The sequence below is a fragment of the Hippoglossus stenolepis genome, chromosome 18, assembly GCF_022539355.2.
Source record: "Hippoglossus stenolepis isolate QCI-W04-F060 chromosome 18, HSTE1.2, whole genome shotgun sequence".
Classification (NCBI taxonomy): domain Eukaryota; kingdom Metazoa; phylum Chordata; class Actinopteri; order Pleuronectiformes; family Pleuronectidae; genus Hippoglossus; species Hippoglossus stenolepis.
Genome location: NC_061500.1, coordinates 7,112,376 through 7,137,012, shown reverse-complemented (window position 1 = coordinate 7,137,012; position 24,637 = coordinate 7,112,376). Strand labels below are relative to the sequence as shown.

At 44.0% G+C, this 24,637-nt stretch overlaps 1 protein-coding gene across 2 annotated transcripts in view; it reads right to left on the bottom strand.

The window, feature by feature from the left end:
* The window catches only part of bcr (BCR activator of RhoGEF and GTPase), an 81,006-nt gene that overhangs the window by 29,318 nt on the left and 27,051 nt on the right, over window positions 1-24,637 (bottom strand). For both annotated transcript variants that reach the window (XM_035184248.2, XM_047344462.1), the window contains exons 2-3: window positions 6,533-6,717; window positions 676-780 (exon numbers count right to left, since the gene is read on the bottom strand). In XM_035184248.2, the coding sequence (XP_035040139.2) occupies window positions 676-780; window positions 6,533-6,717 (290 nt within the window). The remainder of the gene's footprint in view (window positions 1-675; window positions 781-6,532; window positions 6,718-24,637) is intronic.

The window sequence follows — 24,637 nt, the reverse complement described above, 5'->3', positions numbered from 1 at the left end:
TGATTATCACACCCAGTCATTTAATCCGTTGCCAGAAGAAAGATAACGATGACAGCATCTACAAAGCAACTGAGTCAAGAAATAAAGGGACATTAAACGGGCCATTAGCCTTTATTTCCACTTGTGGCCACAGAGGCTGCTGTTAGGGAAACATTACATGGTCTCATTTTTAGGGAAGGATTTGAAACATAATCTTAGAATGTGTCTTTTTCTCTGCAGTTCGTTTATTTGACTATTTTGTGCCAACAAAACAAAAAAAGAAGCATCTACTAATATTATATTTCCAGATGTGACTAGTGGCACCAAAGACAAACCAGTGAAGGATCTACCATTGAACCATCATCAATTTCAGGCATGAACTCTGGACAATGTCTGTAAAATTGGATCTGGACATTTTCCTGACTTTGCTTTTTATCGATGAAAAACGCAGCAGGAAATTGTTCAGGTTAGATGAAAATGTCCAGAACATTCATGGTGAGGGGTGGTGCCTGAGTAGAGTGTGAAGGGGTCACGAATTCTGCAGCGGAAATCTGAATTTGAGTTTCCTGCTTTTTCATTTTCCAGAGATCTTACCCCAGGCAGGAAAAGTTCCAGAAAATGTCCGGACCAACTGACTTGAGAATTTACGTTCTCACATTTAATGTCTATAAAAGAGCAGCTTGTGTGTGTTCTCACCAGCAGCAGAGCCTCCAGGTGGCTGAGGTATGATTCCTCTGTGTTCAAGATCCCAGACAGGACCCACTTCCTCATCTCCAAACCTTTTTCCAGGTCACATTCAGTCTGCAACAAACACACAGAAAAAAAACAGAGTTAGAACAACATCCAGAAACATTTGTAACTTACATTTGTTAACTGTTTTCACACTGGAACACGGCATGAAGAACATTCAAAGCATCGTATTATCCCTTAAATCTGCTCATTTTAAGAACCTCTAATACGACTTGAAGGGCTCCTGGTTTTTAGCTGAGCTTGAAACTCCCGCAGGTTTTCCATTTGCGAGCGCTGCAGTCTGGAAAATCAAACGGCAACAATTGCACCTGCTAGTCATCCTCCCCGGTTTCCTCCCCTCAGCCCAGTCAAAGCTCACGGAGGAGTGCGGACATGAAAGAAAACAGAGAGACAGACAGAGATTCCTCGGGCTGTCTTGTTTAACCACCAACTCTGAAATAACTCAAACAGGCAGGGTCTCCCGTGGGAACAGGGTTGACTTATAAATATGTGTGTGTGTGTGTGTCTGAGAGAATGTGGAAGTGCCAAGCGAGGGCGCACACACACACTCGTACACTGACACACACGGAGTCCAGGTTGGTACGCAGAAGCATCCGGCCCCTCAGGCCATGAGGAGGAGGAAAGAGAGAAGGAAAATGAGGGAGGAAGGGTGAGGAGGAGGAGGAGAGGAAAAGATGGAGACTTAAATTAGATACAGGATAATTAAGAGAGGATAAAGAGTGGAAAGAGGGCAGACATGAAGAAGAGTTAGAGGGCGAGGCTTCATTCAGTCTGTGTTTGACTGTCTGGAATTGAGATGGAGTAAAACAAAGGCGATGTGATAAAGGTCAGACGGAAAACTTTCTCTGTTTATTTTTCAGATTAAAAGCTCAGTTCAGTCTTAAAATGCCCCAAAAAGTGAAAAATTCTAATCACAATTCCCTTGAACCAAAGGTGATGTCATCAAATTTCTTGTTTTATAATATAATTTACTTCAATAACAAAGAATAAAAGTAGAGAATCATCATGTTTGAGACTCCGGACTCTGCAGAGTTCAAGCATTTTATAAATACATATCATAAAGAGATGTACAGTCTTTTTACGGGCTGGATGCCTGTGGGTTTATGCATTTATTTAAGTGAGAGAAGGTTTTCATGGCCACTGCATAAGCAGATTCTGGCCCCGAGGATTATGAAACCCAGTCCAGGGTTTTTTACGGCCTCAGTGTTTGCACGGGGCCAAACGACTAAATAACCTGTTGGCCAAAAAACATGATTTAAAAGCCTCACACGAGCCCGGCACGTCATAAATTCAGATTTAATTTCAGCGACTCGACTGAAGATATTGTGAACAATTAAAAACGGCACTCAAACTGTACACGTTGTGATTACAGTTTAATAACCATCAATCCTTTATGACGGCAGCTCTGTGCTGCTTGGACCAGGTTGCGTAATAGAGTCATGTAAAGAGGGACGTGAACATAATTCAAAGATGCTGCACTCGGCTCTAGTTTTTTCTCACGATCTCAACCAAAGATAATAACAGTTGATTTGCATTAAAAACGAGACATTACTTGATTTATTAATACAAATTTAAAGAAATCAGACGTAGACGACAAGTGGAATGGGATTTGCAGATTCTCCTCTTTATCTTTCCTCATCTTAAATAGTTTCCTTCACTGAGAGACAAACTATTTGCATTTTCTTTCTCCCTCTGTCTTTTTCTTTCATACGTGAAGGATGAAGGGATTGATTGTGACACACATGTATTATGCATCACACAGATGATTGTAGGGATCTGTGCTGTATATAACATCAGTTTCCCCCCTACAAAAAATGCTTTGGTTTGCGTATTATGTCCAGGCTGAGCAGTAAAGTTTTCTCTTTGCAAATAAAAGGGTACTGGGAGTAAATAAGTCATATTTCTATGATTTATGATTGCTTTTAAATGTGTTACGTTGGATTGCAGCAGCTTTGAATCCGTCTGTCTCTGCTGACTTTAACAGAGAAAAGCCTCAGGCAGCAAACGGAGCCCCCTGAATGTTTGTAAATGAATGAAGAATGAATGAAAAATCCTGAGCTACAAGTATCAGCATGCGCATGTGTGACTTTGACCCTCACGAGAAGTGCATGAGACACACGAGCGTCCATTTCAAGCATCACAAAAGAAAAAAAAAACCACAAGGAGGAAACAGCCACATGTTACTGAGCTGTATGAGCGGAGACGGGAGTCATAAAGTGTGTACTCATCCTCTCAGACCCCCAGACGACTCCCCAAGGAAGGACCCACATCTCCAGACATATCATCTTTTATTCATCGCCGTGGCAACTAATGAGCCCCTCTCTGGGATCAGACTGAAGGCTTGTCTGTCTGCATTTGTTTCTCCGTCATCAAAAAAGTTAAAACAAAACACAATTTCCCTGCTCGAAGTATATTTAGGTTTGTGAGTCTCTGTCCTCGCATAATAAAATCTAATATTTCACATTTAAACCCCATTCGGCGTCAACAAACCCCCTCAGCGGAGGAACACAGTTTAGTGTATCCGATTTGCTTCTGATTTGTTTATGCGCGGAGGATGTTTGCAGGAGGTTCACGGGGATCAATACAAACAGTGTTTATTGGACAAGCCTGCCGTTGTTGCTCAGGAGGCAGAGATAGAATAACAACATTATTCTCCATCTCCGTCTCTTCTTCCCCCTCTCAGGTTGGAGGGGATGGAAGTGAGCTTGTTCCACACTTTATTAACCCTTTTAAATGTTGAGTTTGTGAATTCTAATCTGTTTAGCCTCCTGCTCCGCCCCCCCCCCGTCGCTTTGTGAAATATTTAACGAGATCGCTTCCCAACTCCACATGACCGTGTAAAGGAGCCTTTTTCAGAATGATCCTGCGCTAGAGGAGAAAACCAGGTTTCCTCCGGGTGTCTGATTCTTGCATGTTGACGGAGCCGTGTCTGCTGAGGTGCTCCACATAGGATTGCTTGCGATGCTGCATCACGCCACGCTTTTAATTATAAGACAGCATGCTGTGCAAGCACCGGAGCTTCATTACAGACGTGATAGATTATAACGAGGCAGATTTTCATCTCACTGAGCCTCCTAATCCGGTGAAGTTGGTCAGATGGACGTTTAGTGCTGACTTAGTAGAAAAGGAAATTGCCTCCCTCTGGTTGTGGCCTTAATGTGCGATGTCGGACAGGGTGGGGGGGTGAAGGGAATCATATGGATGTGGGGGTTGGGGTTTGTCTATTGCATTCACTAATGTTTTTGAGGAAACTGCATTGAAAAAAAAGGCTTTCCAATTGAAAGGAGAAAATGAATGATCCGGTTCACTTCATTGATATCATTGCCACTGTAAAATCCTCATAGTTTTATTACCAGTGAAATGAACATCCTCATTGTTCCAACATTACATCATCCGAGGCCAAATCCAAAAGCAATCCTGCGAATCGCTTCTGCTTCTTTTTCTAACTTTTAATGTCGTCTCAACTTCCTGCGATTGGTTGTGAAACTCTGAACTATCCAAAGAACCAGTTCCACACTAAAACACAACAGGGAAGTTCTAGTAGTTTTCACGTTGTTTCTCCTCTCTCTCCTCTTCTTCTACTTGGAGATGATAAAAATACAACGGCCTCTGGTTGTCCTTGAGTGGCCTTCAAGTACCATACGTCTCAAACTGTACTAGGATTATAAAAGCGTGTGTTGGTGAAAGATGTGGTCAGTGTGTTTGACAGATTGTTCAAAATAACATATCACATCACAGTCTTCATACGTCACTAGCTGACTTCCAATCACCGACCCCCCCCCCCACCCCTGCAGTGCGGGAAGGAGTCAGATTATTATGAGAGAACACGATCCGCTGAGGAAAATTAGATCAGCAGCCGTCCCACTGATGGCGATGACTCATCAAAGTGACGTCATAGAACCGTCAGCTCCCTCTAAGCCAATCAGAGTCCATCTGGCCTCTGACTCATCAATTAGAGCCGCCGACTGGGACGCTGTTTGATAAGGGGGCTGGCCAAGGGCAGATCAAGGACGACGGTAACTCCATTTTCTTGGCAGTTATTGAAAGCCTGTCTGTCTGCTTGGAGAATTCACTGATGAATTAATTGTTGGGATCGTCCGGCGCTGCTTCCGTCAACCCTTAACACACACACACACACAGACACACACACACACACACACACACACACACACACAGACACACACACACCCTCCTGCCTGACGTTTGCACAAGGTTTCTGCCTCTGAACATGAGTTTACTCAGCAAATCCTCTTCAACAAATTCATCATCCTGCTCAGACAAAGAAGCGTGAACACAAGATAAGACACTGGCTGTGCAAACTCAGGCAGAAATGACATCCTGTGTGTGTGTGTGTGTGTGTGTGTGTGTGTGTGTGTGTGTGTGTGTGTGTGTGTGTGTGTGTGTGTGTGTGTGTGTGCGTTTACATGCATGCAAAGAAATTAAAATCAGTGAGAGTTCCAAGCTCACAGGTCAAAGGTCGGGGTGCAGTCAAGTGATTCATCGTTTATTGGCAGATGCGAGCCATCAATCAGATTGACAGGCGCTGGCTGGCTCTCCTGCTCAGACAGAGAGCAGAGACTGAGGGGGCTGAGTAACTGATACCGCTTCGTGACCACTGATGCGATTACTTCCACCAAGGGCACAGTGGAGAGGATCAGTATTAGCTTATTACATTCTCCCATGATACCCCTCCATTCTAAGCCAACATATGGCTGGAGCACGTTCAGCAGCTACCTGCAAATACGTCTATGGGGCAGAAAATAATGTGTCAACGACGATGGCAACTGGGAAAAGTAGAAATAAAAAGGTAGAGGTAGAGCGATGAGTTTTGGAGGCAAAGTGAGGTAGCTCAGGCGTCTTATCAGGACGAGTTTTAGAATTTTACTGGGTACGCCTAGGTGGGAGAAGACCCAGGGGTAGAACCAGAACTCACTGGAGGGACTACATATCCCATCTGGACTGGGAACGCTTTAGGATCCCCCAGGAGGAGCTGGAAATCGAGGCTGGGGAGAGGGAAATCTGGAACAGCCTTCTATCTTGCCTAAGCGGACACAAATGGATGGATGGATACATACGTATAAATAATACATACGTATATGTAGCGTGAAATAGATCCTGGCTGTAGCATTCACAACCATTCTCATCATTGCTGACTCTGGGGTTGTGTGTGTGTGTGTGTGTGTGTGTGTGTGTGTGTGTGTGTGTGTGTGTGTGTGTGTGTGTGTGTGTGTGTGTGTGTGTGTGTGTGTGTGTGTGTGTGTGTGTGTGTGTGCAGCCGTGCGTGTGTGTACCAGACGTCATAGATCACTGCTTGTCCCTCTGCAGACAAGAGAGAGCGAAGGAAGGAGGGTAAGAGGATGAAGGCAGCGACGGGGGTGATGGAGGTGATAGGTAATTCTGCCTAATACCCTGGATGAGAAAAAGCCAGACTCTTACGGGGGATGAGTTTCTTCCCCGGATGACTGGTTCTGAGGTTATAAGGCGGGAGAAATTGTGATTTATCAATCCTCTTTAATGGCAGATTTGATTTCTCATCAATTGACAGCCTCTGATGGCGTAGGATTGCTGTAAGAATAGATTAGCATACTTCCTGGACTGTATTGAGGTCAACGTATAAGCCACTGAATAGTGATACCAGCCATAGAAATTGGAAATATATCATATAATATTATTATTTACGGACATTAATAAAACAATATATTGATTGTAAGTCGTTCACAGGTTTAATTTGTGTTAAACAGCTGAGTTGCTGCATCTTTCAATCACTGACATGAGACATTGGACGGTGGGATGGCATACAGACCGATTTGGAGGACTCCAGCGACCCCGAGGAGAGGGTGTCCCGGCTGCTGCGGCTCTTGGAGCTGAGGTGCGGCGAAGACGACGGCGAGTCATCGATGTACGGCAGGATGTCGTGGTGCCGCCGCTGCTCCTCGGCGCGGTCTGCATCGTAACCGTATGAGGGAGGGGTCCCGGTGAAGTGACCATCTGTGATAAGAGAGGAACAAACCATCAGTTAGTGTCGATATACAGCATCTGTATTAAGTTCAGTTTACTCATTTAGACTTTACTCGACTTGCAAATCACCAAATTCATGCTTATTATGAAGCTTTCTGTTCTGCTCTCAGTTTTAACAAAGGTGAGATATTTGGTGACGCTGAACGTAGTTTCACATTTTTTGCAAAACACAACTCGTGTTAAGCTTATTCTAATTTAACCTGACACGCTGGGCAGGATGATAGCGAGGCTGCATGCACAGAAGTTCGTCACGTGTTGCAGAATTAATTTCGCTAATTAATGCAGCTCTGGAAACTGGGGCACACCAAATGAGTTTCCCCCCTGCATCTTTGTTCATGCATTCATAAGCAAAAAACCTCACACAACGCTCAACAAGAGAGGAAGCACTTGAAAAGGCCGACAACAAACTGGGTCAAGGTTCGAATAATTTGAGATCCGAGTGCAGCACCTCAAGGGAAATTTTCGGCAAACCGCACTCTGACCTGCTTCTGCGACGGGCCCGGTCTCTGTGGGGAAACAGCAGCTCTGCCGTCACAAAGTGGTCTTGACTATGATTACAAGGGCTGCTCATTAAAAGTCGAGGTGGGAGAAACAGATAGAATCGATTTTGTTCAAAGTTCAACCAGTGAGTTCCACTAAACATGACGAGTAGAACAGTTCAGCTACTGGGAGGAGAGCGCGCAGTCAGCGGTTCTGGGAATCTGGTGTGCAACAGCTGAGGGGAAGACATCAAACATCTCTGCATGTCACAGAAGAACTTTCTGCTCATCTCCTCCCACTTCAACATTCAACAGAGACGAGAGCCGGGCCTCCTCAGTGCTGACTCAGACCAATAACATGCCAGAGATGAAGACAAACACACCATCCAGCGCTGTCCAGTTCACACCAGTTCACTTTAAAACACGCTCAGCTGACATCTACTTCACTACTTAATCTCTTATGCCACTATTGCATCCATAAATCCATATTTCATTCATATTTGGTTGACACCATCACACACACACACACACACAGACATATGCTTCTAAAGTCACAGGTCAGGGGGTGAGGGGGGGGACAAAAAAGACAGAGAGAGAGAACAATGCCAGTGTGTCCGGGCCCCGTCTGACCTTCAGCCCACCCACCGCTTGCTCCGTGTACTCGCTGCTGCCTGTGGGTGGGAGCTGCCCACTGTGCCCGCGCCGACCGTTGGCAAACTGCCTGGCAAAGACCAACATGGGCTCTCTTCATGTGTGTGTGTGTGTGTGTGTGTGTGTGTGTGTGTGTGTGTGTGTAAACAATGTCCTCCCTCAATGCCAAACCTTGCAGCAAACCAAACTGAGTAGAGTACTACACATTCTCCATTCATTTTTATTCTTAGCGTGTGACGCTGCTGTTATTTTGCACATAAGCTGGATTTTCTGGTATTTTCAGACCCTTGTGTTAATATGAACACTTTTATTTATTAAGTCTTTTCTTTGTTGCAACCTAGATCCCACATAGTAGAACTGTATGATCTATAAAAGATACAGGGAATCAATGTGAAAAACACAAGTGGGAAATGAGTGGGTGCCATCCAGGCGTGTTTTTCTTTTTATTTATTTTTTTCTATTCCTGACCCCACCTCCATAAGGGAAGGCAACATCTCAAGCTCATGTTTAAAAACTCCTCCAAAGATTCATTCAAGAACTACAGGACTTGCTCTAATCGTCGTACCACCCTGCTTTGGAAAAATGCTGTCACCACAAACACACTGGAGATGTGTGTGTCTGTGTGTGTGTGCCTTTAAAGCCCACACGCAGCCTTTAGGCCGAAAATATTGAACATCCAAACAACAATTTTTAGTACTTAACTGTCTCCTGGTTGAGAGGGGGCACAGTTCTAAGCCTGAAAAACCACAGTCATGGATAATAATGATAAACTGCAGATAAACTGAGGCTGCGTGAAATGCCAAATGAATCACCACAGCTCCGACTCTGACTAAACCGAGAGTCTTCTGGGGAACTGATGTCTCCACGGAACAAAAACACACAAAAGCCAGAAGCTGAAAAAGCTTCGGTGTATCTGCTTTTTACAAATAAAACAAGAGAAAACCGATTAATGAACAAATTAAGGATTAATAAAAATACTAATACACAATAACTGGTGTGACCTGCTAATAGACTAGCCTAATATTGTGTTCATGTTTATCTTTGAACCATCCTTATTGTGTGTGTGCATGGCCAGCAGTTTCCAGTGGGGGAGGGGCTGAGCTTCACAGGTTAAGTTAATGGGTCACTATAGCCTGTGGTCGTCAAACACTGAGCTTCAGTCTGTCCACGTCTGACCTCATCTCGGCCCAGACGTCGCTTCTAACGTCGCCTTTCTCTCTCCGTCTGTCTCTCACATTCTTTCTTTGAACGCTGCTGCTCGCTTGTTGATGTGTGGCCTCATCCTCCTCATCCTCATGCAGCTCACACATCAGCATCTTCCTCTTCCTCATGAATACATACGAGAGAAACACACACACACACACACACTGCAGGGAAATGGTTACATGGAAACAGCGATTGGGAGGGGACAGGTCGTTTTTTCCTGCTGCAGGTGGAAAAATTACAATCACACCGGGAAAAGCTGGTGCTCAAGCTGCCAAGGCAACACACGGGTCTTTCCAAAACACTATCACAGGCCGGGGTAGAGGGCTGCTGCCAGGGTGTCATGTGACGCTGATCTGTTGATGGGACATCCCACATAACAGAATACACAAGGTTTCAAATATTGTTTCGACAATGTTCAACAAGCAAAATACTCAGTTTCTTGCTGATGGTTCAATTAGAAGATTGATAGCGCTCGACTATTTGTTGACAAGCTGGACCAACGCAAATGTTTGCTTAGCCCAGTATAAAGACTGGGAGCTCAGGGAAACAGCCAACATGCCTCTGTGCTGACTACTCTGAGGGATCTTTCACATCTGCTCTGTTTGGGTCAGACCTTCGGACTTTTCAGTTTAATCTGAACCAAAATAACACATAATGTGAAAGGAGCCTGGGATCATGGTCTGGATCAACGGCCCAAAATGTAGACCCACCAAAAGCGATGGCATCGGTCCACATCAAAAGGAACCATGGTTTGGTTCGTTTGATGTTTGATGTAATACCACACTGATATTACAGTGGCAACTAAATTAACAATGTCAACTGCTTCATTCAATTTCTCTATTTGAATGGGAAAGACAAAATTTGTTATGCAGTTTATTTAAAAAAGCGCAAACACAATAGCTGATTTGACAGCAGGCCAACGTCAGACGCACACCAGTCAAACAAACCAATCAATGTCAAGTGTAGGTAAGGTAAAAGGTAAGTCTTAAATCTGCTCCCGAACAACGTAACAAAGACATGAACCTTGGTTCAGACTTTTTTCTGCATTTCAGATGTGACAACCTTAATTTTTTTACACTTCAGTCTTTGTACCGATTGTAAGAGGCCATTCAACACACTCCACACAGCTCATCTGAGTTGAGTTGAGATAAAGAGCTCGTGGAAAACAGACAAAGGAAACAACTGTTTCCTAAAGCTCTGGATCGCTTTGTGTGGTGCTGAAGGAAAGGAGGGGTTAAACAAAATAAAATAAACGGGGGATATAAAAAAAAGAAATCACATTTAAGTCTGAAATAATTATGAAAAATGTCTACAATAAGAAAGAAAATCATAAATTACAATGAAGAGAGATAATAGAGACAATGCGACAGAATGAGAGCTGTGAAATTAGAGAGAGAGAGGGAGAGGGAGAGGGAGAGAGAGAGAGAGAGAGAGAGAGAGAGAGAGAGAGAGAGAGAGAGAGACTCTCTAAGGAGGCGTAAGATATCCTCGATAGTGAGCTCGCTGCCGCTCCATCCCCCATCATGCTCTCCACTCAGCGCGGCCGCCATAAATCTGCCCCGGCTGCTGACGCCTTTATTGGACTCTGGGTGGAGGCCTGTCATCCTAACACTGCCAATATAACCCAACCTCTAGCTTTCTCTCCCTCCCTCACACACACACACATACACACACAATTACAAATGCATTCACACGCCTTTACCTTAAAGCCCCACCCAGCCCCATAGGATGCTAATGTTACGCTACAACAGAGCCCTCTTTCTTAATCCAGCTATTTGTAGAGAGAGGAGAAAGTAATCAGAGATCGAAACGGGGCCTTTTAATGGCTTCCTCCAGCTCCCCCTCCATAAATCTGACTCACATACAGTGTGCTAGTGGGGCACAGTGGATTTGAGAGGGCTAATCGTACTGAAGAGGCCAAATCTGGATGGTGCAGATAAAGAAGCTGGAGCCCTCTCCCTTGAATAATGCTGCAATCTTCTTTTTTCTGGCCTCCGAATAAATGGTGTCATATTTATATGCAGTGTGTTACTGTAAGTGTAAACCGGGATGGAGAGGGGAAAGTGGGGTGAGAGTCGCTGCAAGGGGAAGAATAGAAAGAGAGAGCATCCCCTGAGTTCCCCCATCCCCTAAATATCCAATCTAGAGACAATTTAGCACAGAGGACAGGGGGCGGGGGGCTGGCAGGCAAGTGAAAGTGGAAAAAGCTCTGGAAATTAAAGTGATGCCTCAGCCACGGCATCGCTGGGGGTGGGGGGGGGACACACATGCCGTCAAATGAACTTCAACGCAGCCTTTTCCTCCCATAATCCTCCAGCGACTGTGCAGGCACTTGACAGCAGTTAATTTGATAAATGTCGCTATCTTGTCATTAGAGGGGCGGAGGCAGCACCACATCGAGCACGGGTAGTGCTATTCTTAAATTCCTCCATATCTGCAATTTTAAATCTGGAAGGGGCGGCTTCTGTCACCCTCTCAGACGTGTCTCAGACTGCGGAGACAGTTCCAGTAGATGAATGCTCGTTTTTTTTACTTTGCGGTCACAGTGGTGCATCCCTCACGGAAGCCATTCTGTGTCGCAAGATCCGAAAGCTAAATGCTTCTCACGAGATTTAGATTAATCCTGAAGGTATTCTTCACACAGCTGCTGAAAATGAATCCTTGGACTTCATGTAACTAAGTGTTTGTTTAGCCACACAAATCACTTGCAGAGGTAAACGTGTCCCCTGATGTTTGTTGATTATGTTTTCATCTGCGTTTGTTTGACAGCTCGCAGGATTACGCAAAAGCTTCTGAACCAATTTCCATGGAATTTCATGGAGGGCTGGAACTGGTCCAAGGAGGAACCCAATTAATATTGCAATCGAAAATTAATTAATCGAAGACTGCTTTTACATTGGCAAGATAAGTTATATGCTCTCTTCTAGTTTTATTTTATGAATTAATTTTTACATGTCTTTGCAGCATTTGAGCCAAATGGACCACACACACACACATACCATCGTGCATGATGACACTGACTTTCATCATCTCCCTTTTCAAATGCACTCCATTAATCACTAATTCTTTTTCACTGATCAAACCAGCAATCACAGCGGCCTGACGTCCATCTGCCGGTAAACTCCCTGCTCCCACTTCCTGGCATTATTACCATACTGGAGCTGAGAAATCATAATAAACCAATTTGTTTCCTGGAGGTAATCTCTTTGCCTCAGCAAAGATACTCTCTGTGGATTTGACCCAGCACCACCACCACCAGCAGCAGCAGCACCGGGTTTCAGTTATAAAGCTGGGATGAACGCCAAATTAAAGATACTGTTCCTTTAAAAAGGAAAAAAAAAACAGCGCCCCCTGCAGTGATGTAATCTCTTTGTTTAAGGACGGAGGGATGAGAGAAAGAGAAGCGACACAGGAAGGAGCGCAGCCTGAAATCACACTGTCGGAGGAAGAGAGGACAGCGAGGCGATCAGAGGGACAGGGAGACATGTATGGACATGTGTACCTGCAGAGCTGCTGTGTTTACCATGTGGCTTCGCGATGCCAACACTTGTGATATGAGCTATTGTCTTGGTTGCATGGTTTGGTGAGTTTTCCTAAACTGCCCACGGGAACAGATGCAAACTGTTTGTCTACGTTTCTCCGTGTCGTAAATATCTGTCAACGGAATAATAAACAAGTATGTGATGTGACAGCCAGGCCGCCTGCTGCGATGAGTTAGGCTGAGCTGCAGCAGCGCCGTCGGCTGCATCATATGCTGCTTAGAGAGATATCAAGTGAACGTCTTGGGTGCTACAATCACACAGCATGTGGATTTTCTCACAATACTGTTTGGTTTCAACGTGTTTTAATTATCAAATTGACAATGGATCTGCATTGTTTAAGGGCTTTGATAAAGTAGTTTTGGGCAAAGGTCAACATCCTCTCTTTACTTGTACAGTATATGTTGAAAATACTTGCAGGGTACTGTTGGTATTTACCACAACATCTTCAGATTGCTGATTTTGTTCAAATAAAGCAAAAAAAACACAAAGATGTTCAGTTTGAAACAATCTAACACAGAGAAAAGCAACGTATCCTGACACCGACAATGAATCAATCTAGATTGTTGTCAATCAATTTCCTGTCGACTGACTGATCAGTTATTTAACTACTGATTTCAGTACGTTTCACTTCTTTGTTGCTTGAGTCTTATGCTGATAAGTTTCCAGGAGTTTTTCTGCCAGCGGATACGGCATCACTGTCACATACTTTAGGTTTAAAATGTGGGGAAGCGTTCAAACGTGGGAGACAAGGAAAACACGGGAAGACAGATGATCTGGTAAAAAGGAAAAACAGATGAAAAGAGACGGAGAGAAAGACGAAAGCTGACAGGCAGGTAGCGGATGTATACAGAGGGAACTGATTCGCACACAGACTTTAAGCGTAATTACAGCAGAAATGAAGACGTGGACGCAGAGATGATTACACAACCAATCACACGGACGGTCACAAAGTCTGTCAGACAGGATGACGAGCAGCCATATGCTGTGTGTTTTGTCAGCTTCCCTCTGTGGTGTGTGTTTTACATCCTCCTCTGTACCCACCGCTTTCTAGATTTCACTCTACGGCTTCCATATTCTCTCTGCTTCTTTTGATCAAGAGTGTGTGTTGAGCATGTGGACACACACTGTACACACACACACACACACACACACACACACACACACGACACGCCGCTGTGCCCTCATCCTGCCAGACATAAACCTTTGATTCCATAAGCGCCTGTCCTGTCTTCTCCGTCAACTGCTAAAGTCATTAGGAAGGAGACTCATTACTCCGACCCCCGAAGCATTATGGGGGGAAATAAGCGTTCAAATTGCTGCAAAATCACACGGAGACTCTGATTAATAATACAGCATGCTAAATTACCAGCTCCGCTCTGGAACATGGCCGACACTCATTAGACGGTGGTTTCTACAGGCGAAGATGGAAATGCAAAAAAAAAATAGAGGACGCTCGGCTTTTTACGTTGTTAAAAAGTCAGCAAACGATAAGACTGATGGAATTTTAGAGTGGAGGAGGGATGGATGGTCTTTAGTGGAGACTGTGTTCCTCTCAAATTGTGCACGGAAGCTTCCTTTCCTTTTCTCTTATCTTCTCAACACTATCTTTCCTCAGCATCTCTTCCCTCTGCTGCATCCGTCTGCCGTCCTCTCAAAGTCGGCCCTTTGCAGGAGTCGGTCAGCGATCTCACCGCAGCGGTAAATCTTGAGAGCCGAACCCGCAGCCCTCTGACATTCTCTTTAATGCGTCTCGAGCACCGCAACCGTCGGGTGTGTTTCTGGGCAGCCTCATTAATTCATCCACACCGACGCTGCCTGGCACTTAAATCTCCATGGTTATAACGGCAACACACTCAGAGGCCCATCACCAGTAATGTGTGGGTTTTAAATGATCTAACGTGCTCAGTATAAATAGAACGAATGTAGCCGACAGAAATGCATTTATCATTTATCTGTGGATCACTTGGAGCTAAACTTGGGAGTATTGCATGTGTTAACATCTTTCAGGCCCAAGTCTGACCGGAACAGTTTGAATAATGTCGTAAAGTCCTATTTTCTACCAAGGAGGTTTTGCTTTCATTGCAATTTGTTTGTCTGATTGTGTGCAGATGTGGGGCGTGACCCGAGGAAGAACCCATTATCTAGTGCATCCAGATAAACAGATTCAGGACTATTTCTTTCCACTTTCTTTAGAAATGTGAGATGGGGCGTTAGCCTTGGTTGAGATAGTGCCGTTATATTTTGGAGATTGAAAATCTGGTCGCCACAGTAAACAATCACAATGACAGCTCCTGTTAAACAAAGAGAAGAATTTATCATTTTTGTAGAATAAGCTTAGAATATGTGACCAAACCATGGCCACCATTGACTGGGATGCAAGCATTTGCTAAGAAGCATTACGGTCGTAAATAGAACAGCTAATGTTAATAAATACAATAACAATAATTAACTTTACTTTAATAGCACTGTCTTTCTTAACAACTATAGTGCTTTACAAGGGAGAAACAATGAGAATTAAAGAATGGAACATCTACTGAAGAAAATAGAACAATAACATAAATGAAAATGTCAATAGAATGAATAAGAATTCCATAAAAATAGGATTATTCAGGGTGAATAAGAGCTAACGTCAATCATTTGTAAAACCTTCAACAAAAAGAGTAGTTGTGAGAAGGGATTTAAACAAAGCTAGGGGAACGAATTCGATAATGTGGGTGCGCTGACAGCAAAGGCTCGGTTACAAGGTGAGACCTGGGAGGAACCAGCACTGCTCCCTCCGCTGATCTTAACAGTCAAGAGGGCACGAACCAGGTCAATAAGCCTGAGTGGTATTTGGGTGCGAGGACATTTAAAGTGAGCTGTTGTTGTCAGTTTTAGTTGCTGAGATATTTGAGTCTGACCCAAAGTGATGGACGGATCATCGGACCGACATTTCAATCCTAATAAAATGACAAACAAAATATACTGAATAGTTCAACAACATACTATCACCCAATCACAAGTGGGAAGTGTTTTCATGTGTCTGTGGCTGGAGGCGATCCAGGCCGAGGGCGGAGCAGAGGTCAGAGGTCGGAGGTTAACGCATTGGAGGAGTGAGCTGGAGGAGGCAAAGGTCGCGTGGTGTTACTGTGTGTGTGTGTCTGTGTGTCTGTGTGTCTGTGTCGTGTGTGTGTGTGTGTGTGTGTGTGTGTGTGTGTGTGTGTGTGTGTGTGTGTGTGTGTGTGTGTGTGTGTGTGCATCCGCCTGGAGCAGGGGAGCTGAAATCCAATTACCAAACAGTATTGCTGCTTCAATCAATAAAACCACCGGCTACAGAAATGCACACAGGCTCTTAAAGGATATTGACAACACATACCTCTCCTTATATTATCAGCTCTTAAAATCACGACGTGGCTTGAAACAACTCATCAGCTGCAAAACGAAATGGGCAAGTCTTTAAATCGAAATTAAAATAGTTCTGTGGGAGCGATCGAACGTGGGCGTGATCTGCCGTGGAGGATTATGATGCACAAATATGACGTGAAGAGGGCGGTTCTCCCGGCTGGGGATTGTTTGTTTTCCATGAGTGCCTCCAGACGGCCAAACTAAAAGCCAGTTAATACTTTTCTTAATGGCAGCGTTTTTATAAATAGTGCTCTTTCATTTCAAACGCACTACACTTTCTAAATGTCATCTCAATATTGATTTAACCCTGAAGCCTGGACGTCTCACATCAGAAATAACCGTCCTCCAAGTTTCATCTTTGTTTTTTTCGCCCGTGAACGACACCGACAGTTTTCAAAGCAGGACTGAAACTTACTGAATGATTTCTTATTTCCCATTTGACCCCTGGATCTGATGTGAGATTTGAAATGATTGAAGGATTGAGCGATGATCTATGACAGGCCACAAATAAAAGGTAAATTATCCGTCTGACTGACAGACACATGTTCAGCAGGGGTTCTAATCACCATTGACATGTCTTTCTGGTCAAAATTGATTATTGTTGAGTTATATTTGTGCCTCATCATCTTCAGAATTGCACACACATTCAATAATACAATTACTACAACAATTACTTAGAGTGCTACTGCCCTTCTATTAGTGTTTCTTGTAAATTTGATGGTAACTGTGACAACATGTATGGAAAAACCATCTGGTTCCACTACAGCTGTTTGCAGACATGCACAGAAGTCTGCACACTTTCCTGGAATCCTCCAGAGTGGGCTGTGTGTGAAAATGTAAATGTCTGAGTAAGTTGCTCCGGGGACATTTTCTGAAACTACTCTTGCAGGCGACCTATAATTAAATGTCCGGAAAATTCACACCCACAGATATGAGGATGGAACAATAACAATAACTCGGGGTGAAGAGGAGGAGCCACACACGTAGAAGACGCTGACAAAGATGTCAACCAAAAAAGACGACGAGATTCGAGAGCTTTTAGCAATAAGTGCCAACACAGACATTTTAAGTTACAGGGGTAAAGAGGGTAAGAGACTCTGTTGGAATTTATGTCATGTCCTGCCTCCTGCTGCTCTACCCAGCCGCCCCCCCTCGCCTGAAAGTTCCTGTTGTTGTGAACTCGTCTGACTTGGACAATCTCCTGCTGCATTCTTCACATGTTAAACGCAAACTCTGTAAAAGTCCGAACCCAATTTTCTGTACATATTCCAGCTTAAGGAACATCCGACTAAAGACCATATAATTAAAAAATGATTTGTTCATTCTGCAGTAGAAGCGATTCTACATATGCAGAGTTGGTTTTGTGCGGCACTTTCTATAATGTGCAGTGGTTTGACTTGTGTAGTTATGGGATTATGGTATGTGCCGTTTAGGCGGCTCAGAGCTCCAAGAGTCCTGCATAATGGAAACACAGTCTGGCAGCACAGCGACTAGCAGCAGCCAGCTGGAGGCTGAGGTACAGTGGTTACATCCCCAGTAAGAAGTGGTTTTCTAAAAGCAGCACCAGTGTGAGGCACCTGTGAAGTACCGCCGTTTTCTCTCCAGTGCCGGACCATGTGCTTCAAAATCCTCAGCAAGAGCAGAATAGAGAGCAAACGGCTCAGATGTTCTTCAATCATTTCATATCCTTCATCCAGCCGCCTGACATTCTCTGAATGTGTGTTCAGGGCTCTGAGGCACATAACATCACCTCTATTACAATCCCCAGATTCCTGTAACACAGGTTATATTGTGCTCCTGCTGCTGAGCTCGTCTCTAAGAAACCAGAACGTCTGACACCTGTCTCCCAAACTCTTGATCCATAAGAAGAATGCAGTTAGCGTCATGATGCCAATGAAACTCAACACTCAATCATTATTATGACTAGGCAGTGGGAAACTACATGCAAATTCTGCACGTGAGGAGATGTCATTAGTCAAACTGAGAATTTTACAAATTTTACTGATTTCTCAATGAAATCTTACCACTTCTGACAAGGAGGTTATGTTTTTGTCTGTGTTTGTTTGCTTGTTAGCAGGATTATGCAAAAAGTACTCAACTGATTTCCATGAAACTTAGTAGAAGGATAAAAAGTGGGTCAGGCAAGAACCTATTCCATTTTGGTGCAGGCGGATCCAGGATTTTTTATCCCCCACTTTCTTTAACATTGTGAGATAAGATATTTTGGGCCATTTTTGTTGAATAATTCATGGATTTTTTACGAAAAATTTACAATTTGGTGCAGATCCAAATAAAAATCTGGGTGTCGTGAATTTAAATGTGGTTTCATAAGGGGACTGTTGAACTCATGAGAACATTTTCAGATTTTCCTCTTACTGAATGTGCCATTAACCCTGTTTTACAAATGAATCGCTGTGGCATTTTGCAGCATTAGGAAAATCACCAGTTAATAATATATATGGTTTATGTATGAAATCTGAAAACAAACTGAAAAAGGCTACGCTCAGTTTACCTTAACTCCGTCCCCTCTCCCCGCATCTCGCGGCGCAGACATCAGCACGGCCTGCAGCGGCGCTTATCATCGACAAACAGCAGAGCGAGCACAAAGGGCCAGAACCTGCCTAATCTCTGGTCAAACACAAGCCGCAGAGTCATCGCTGCTCAGGGCAATAAACTGCTGCTTTATGCCGCAGCCGTTCAAGGGACACGCGTTAGGACTCAGCTAAACGGACCGTAGAGATTTGCCAAAGCCCGTCTCCAGGGGAACTGTTGCCTGGGTTACCACAGCCAACAGGAAGAGCATTTCACTTTTGATTAGGTAACCTGTCACGATACAGAAGAGGCTTTTATTCATGCTACTTTAGAAATACAACCATAAGGACTGAATGTGTATATCTAATGAATGGTTGATCACATTTACACTGATATTTGGTTTATGCTCATCATACCTGGTTGCTAAAACACACAAGGATCTAACCTGCGTCTTCCTGCCTCGTCGTGTGTTTATTGATATCCATCTGATCAGCTCTTGACCCGTGAATGTTAACGTAAGCACACATCATTCAAAACAGACAACAAAAGAGGACAGAAAAATGTGAGACTACATTCCACCATAAGGTAAGCAGTCATTTCAAAAATCCTGTTAATGCATATCTCACCCGATCTGGTTGCCATGGAATTTCTGTGGCCTGTATCTGCTCTTCACTAATCTTCTCCTCCTCCTCCTGCCTCTTTACACTGGCACTGGGCCAGTCTGACTGTCTGCCAGTTTCAAGCATCCCAGCATCAATTACCTGAACCCGCCACTCACATATTCCCATAATGACTCTAAAACCTACACACACACACACACGCATTATATATGCCTCGCCCCCTCACACACACACACACACACACAGCGCCTGATTGAATACACACTCGTGAGATAATCGAAGTTATCTGCACGTTCAAAACCCTTTCGGAGACTCTCGGCTCCTCTCTCTCTCCATGTGAACACGCGCTTCACAAAATGAGGACACTGAATAATTAGGCAGATTAGAAAAAGAAAAAAGAAAAAAGAAATCGGTGCCTACACAGACAGACAGTCATTTCAATTATCTCTATTCCTCTGGCTGTCTGGCTGCTGCCGTCTCTTGAAGGTTATGGGCTGAGCTCACCACAGCCTCCTCTGGGACTTAGTCATGTGGAGCCAGATTGTTATTGGATCCCATGTTAGATCTCCCCACTGTCCTGAAGGGTGGCTGTATCTCTGTCCTGTCTTTCCTGCAGCATCATCAACCGGGCAAAACAATTTGTACAATTTATACTGTACAATCAACACCCTGCGGTTGTAAGCCTCCACCAGAAAAAGGGTTTATGAGGTCACATTGACTCTGACCCTTGACCACCAAATTCTAATCAGTTCATCTGTGAATCCAAGTGAACGTTTGTACCAAATTAGACAGGATTCCCTCTAGGAGTTCTTGAGATATCGTGTTCACAACAATGGGATGGACAGAAGGACAACCCGAAATCATAATACCTCTGGCCACTAGCTGTCACTGGTGCTGAGGTGTAAAAATGCTCAGGTTTTGTTCAGGATAAAGGTTTTTTGATGGATTTTAAAGGACGCATGTGATGTACCATCAGGTAGGTGGCCAGGCCTATACCTCATGGTATTTGTAGTCTTTTCTTTGATGCAATATGATACGATAAACAGGGATGTTTGAATCAAGCAACCTCTCCCCGCCCCTCACTTCCACTCCTAAATCCTCCCAGGTATTTATTGGATGCGTTGAGCCTGGGCCTGGTCTCCTTGGCAACAGGACCTCCACTTGCAGAGACATACACAGGAAACTCTGGGTGGACCGGTGAGTGTGTGCGCCCTTTATCTGCTTCCCTCTGGAAACACGTGCAAGCTCACTGCCCTCTATGGCTCTGCCACAAGGACAGGACTCATAATAACAATCCAATGTCCCACTGATACCTAACACCTACACACAAACACAGAGTCACATAGGTGATATGTTCAAAAAGGAAAACAAATACACACCTGGGAAAACACAGTTTGCATTCCTGCCAGTGGGATTAAGCAAAGCAAAGGCTACTCTACAAAGTACATGCGTATATATACATGCATTTAACTTCAAATAAAAATCTCATGATTACAAAAAATGAGAAGAGCATCCAGTTTCCATCCAACCATCAACTCTCCATCCATTTCATTAAATCAAGACATCAGTATGAACATAAATCAATCCGTTTAAATGTTTCAAATAGAGATGAATTACTCTGTCAGCAGTAAACTCGTCTTAACCACATTTTCAGATCTAAATGGAAAAAAGAACACGAGGGGAATAATGGCCACATCAGTTAATTTCACTGTTTATCCATCAAATGTTCCAGGGGCCTAATTCCCATAAGATATAAACTAGATATCCCCCTGTCAACTTTAAGAATTCATCTTCACGAGAGGTGTGGATAAAAATGTTGATTTGATAATTGGAGTCCTAATTCATTACGTCGCTTTCCCAGTAATAAGCTTAATGAGCAGCAGCAAGTCCTTTCTGCACTTCATGTCCCGGGTTTCACCTCAGGCGACACACAGGCCCCCCCCCTCCCCCCATCTCTTTATCTTATTATATCATTGCTGGAGGTTGTTGGGGTCGTATATATCAAAGCAGTATATGTCCCATTATATTATTAGAATAATCTAGACTGTGGGGGTCCGTAAATTCTAATTTGTCTTGCAAGAGATTCATAATGCACCAAAAAAATCTTTACTCTTCTTTTAATAACATGCGCTATTTGCTGCATGCTTGCTTATGTGCTCATGTCAGACCTCATAGTGGTATTTAATGCAGATATATGTTGGAAAAATTGCAGTAAGAGAGTAAAAGTAAACAAGAGAAGAATGAGGTTTCACCACGTATAAAATAAATCTATTTAAGGGGTTAGTTTTGTAGTATTTTCAGCTTGAACAGCTTTACACCATGCAGTTTGAGCCTATATAAATAAAACTCCACAGAAATCACTGCGAATCTGTCAGGTCCTAAATTGCGAAGACAGAAAAAGCGACAGGCAACAATGAAAAGGTGGTTTGACAGAAAGTTAGAGAGAGACAAACCGGGAGGAGGCAGATGAGACGAGATAGCAGCTTCTCACAAGCATTAACTACTAAGAGAGAGACAGTGAGGGAGGCAGTGTGAATTAGAGTCTTTCTTCTCTGGCGCCTCGAGGGAGGAATGATATATTCAATTTGTGTTAAAAAGAATGTGTTTAGAAAGGAAACACTCCGATGGGCCTGGTGTGCACGCGAGACATAGATTGGAGGATTAATGCCTTTTCTGTGTTTCTCTGCTGGATGCTAATTGAGAGATTCAAGAGGAGACCTTTCAAGGCTACGAGAAAAAACTACAGACGTGGCCACAGAGGCAGCTGACTGTCATTCAAAAGTGTCATAACAACAAAAAAAGAAGAATCATACTCGGGAGGAACGGAGGCCACGTTTCCTCCCTGAATCTCCATCTTCACCTCTGATTCTTTCTCTCTCTCTCTATCGCTCACACCTCCCCTTCTCTTATATCTTTCCGCTAATCATTTCATTACTTTCCCCTGCCTCTACTCTCCTTTCATTTCTCTGGGGGGATGACAGATATTGAGGTGCCAGTTTACAGCGGCCCAGCGAGGGTAATGTTAGCCTGCTTATGTAACAGGAGACGCGCTGCGAGCAGGGAGGGGAGAGCGTGGACAGGTTGTCGAGCCGCGCACACGCCCACAAGTCGACACTTCACCGTAGTGCATCGGTCAGGAACACAAGCACTTTTACAGCTTCTATATTCCTACAGGAAATCAGAATGACAATATTGGTTCTGCTCTGATGTAGCAAACGTTCCGAGTCAAATAATGCAATAACAAGCACTTTATGATAAGCCGCTGCAAAAGGAATAAAACTGTGCTCTATCACATTTCTGCCACGCTGGGAAAATCATATATCTAGCCTGGATTGGTAAATCACAAAGCAGGATAAAATATGCTCTAATGCAACATATGTGTTTTTAGTAGCATAAAAGTTTGACACAGACTGTGACACAAACTGGAGGTGACTCATAGGAATGAATAGGAGATGAAAGCTCCAGGTTAACATTTGCCCCGGTTGCATCTTACGCGATTTGATTGGCCAGCGCCACACACAGTGGGGTCCAAATATCATATTACCTAAACAGCAATATATACTGCAAATATACACAAACAAATACAGTGAGGGGAAACATAATGACAGCACAGCATGTACTCATTCTGACGTGTGTGTTGGTTTCCTCAAACTGCGTGGACACAACCTCTTTTGATGCATGCGTGTTTTTGTGTGTGTGTTCGTGTGTGTAAAGTGCCTGGGAGGGCAGATCAGGTGGGAGTGGGACAGCAGGTGGTGGAAATGGTGCACAGCAGCACTGCACGGTTTCTTGCCCACCACCAGACAGATGTGCACAGAGCCGCTGTCCATCATGCTTATTACATACCAAGGACACGGCAAGGGAGGGACACACACACACACAGAGACACGTACCCGCACAAGCATGACTTCATATGCGCCACAAGGACACATGACAGCGATCTATCAAGTCTAATGCGTACGTGTGCACCACTTTCCCACACACAGACACACAGACACACACAGAGACACACACCAACACAGGCCAGATGTTTTATACCAGCCCGACAATTTCAAATGCCAACTTCCTCATCGACACACAGACACACAGAAACATTAAACTCCATATGACCCAAAAAAGAAGGCAGACAGAGACGTACAGAGGAAGAACAAAGGAGTCATTTTGTCATCATCCCTGGGAGGCGTCTGATGATGAATCAAGTCTGCCTCACCACTCTGCGTGTGTGTGTGTGTGTGTGTGTGTGTGTGTGTGTGTGTGTAATATATGATGTGTATGTAGTCACATTGAGTGAAGAACAAAAAAACGTAGCAGAACAAATTGAGAATGCTGCTTCTTAAGTAAAAACCCATCGTCTTGCTGCCCTGGAATCCAAACACTTCCAGCAACACCACACACTGTGATGTCAAATTGTATGTTTATGAAGGCGGGATCTATTGCACTATTTTAGTAAGGTGTACCTATAAATGCATCTGATTATTTCTCACTCAAATAAACACACGGACTGAACCAGGCCGAGATCCCGTTGGTGATGGGAACCAGAGCCGCTCTGGAGGTGGTCTGGCTGATCTTATCACATTCCAATGCAGTGGCTGCTGTGTGAAATAACACCTCTGTCGTACGTTTCCTCACAGATCACATGGAGTTCTGTCTTTAAATCCAATCATCAGAGTTTTGACGTTGATGATGAACGCCGTTTTTCTAATTCTAATTCTCTCAATACTTAATACTAATCCATCAGTTCCCGTGCACATCAGAGAAGAACAGAAGATAAAAATCAGAGTAAGACAGGTCAAATGAGAGAGCAAGTACATGACAGACTGAGAAGAAACTAAACTAAATCAAGACATACTCGAAGTATACTTTTCTGACAGCCCTGCTTGTCTGTTGTGTTTGTGCGTGTGAATATACGCAGCAGAGAGTTGATGATGAGGATGATAATGATGATGATGATGATGGAAAAGTCATTATGCAACCCAAGCACAGCATCACATCATTATGATGAGCTCAGCCAGATGTTAATTAGAGAGGAGCTGGACTCGGGCTCAGTCTCGTGTTGTGTTCAGCAGCAGTGGAGCGAGAGGACACCGAGGGGAAAATCACTCGTTTATACACAGGGAACGGATGATGGACCGATGAACAGACGGCTGGATGGATGGGTGGTGATACAGTGGGATCCGTGTACAGTCTGATTCTGAACAGAATAGAATATCTGAGTCCGATTCATCCTTCATTTATTCTGTCTGATGCAGAATTCACACTTCAATCTCCAGAGAGCACAAAGGCACATTTACTGGTGTCATTACCGCAGGGCCTGCTCCTTTTTGCTTGGACTTTTCCTCAACTCTGACATTTTGGCCTTCATGCCCCAAACCCGGCTCTCGCAGCTCACTCAAGTGATGGATGGACGCTGTCAAGCAAGAGTCTGAAAACAAAGTCTGTGCATTCTTAAATTTTGAAAAGACAGGGAAATCAACTT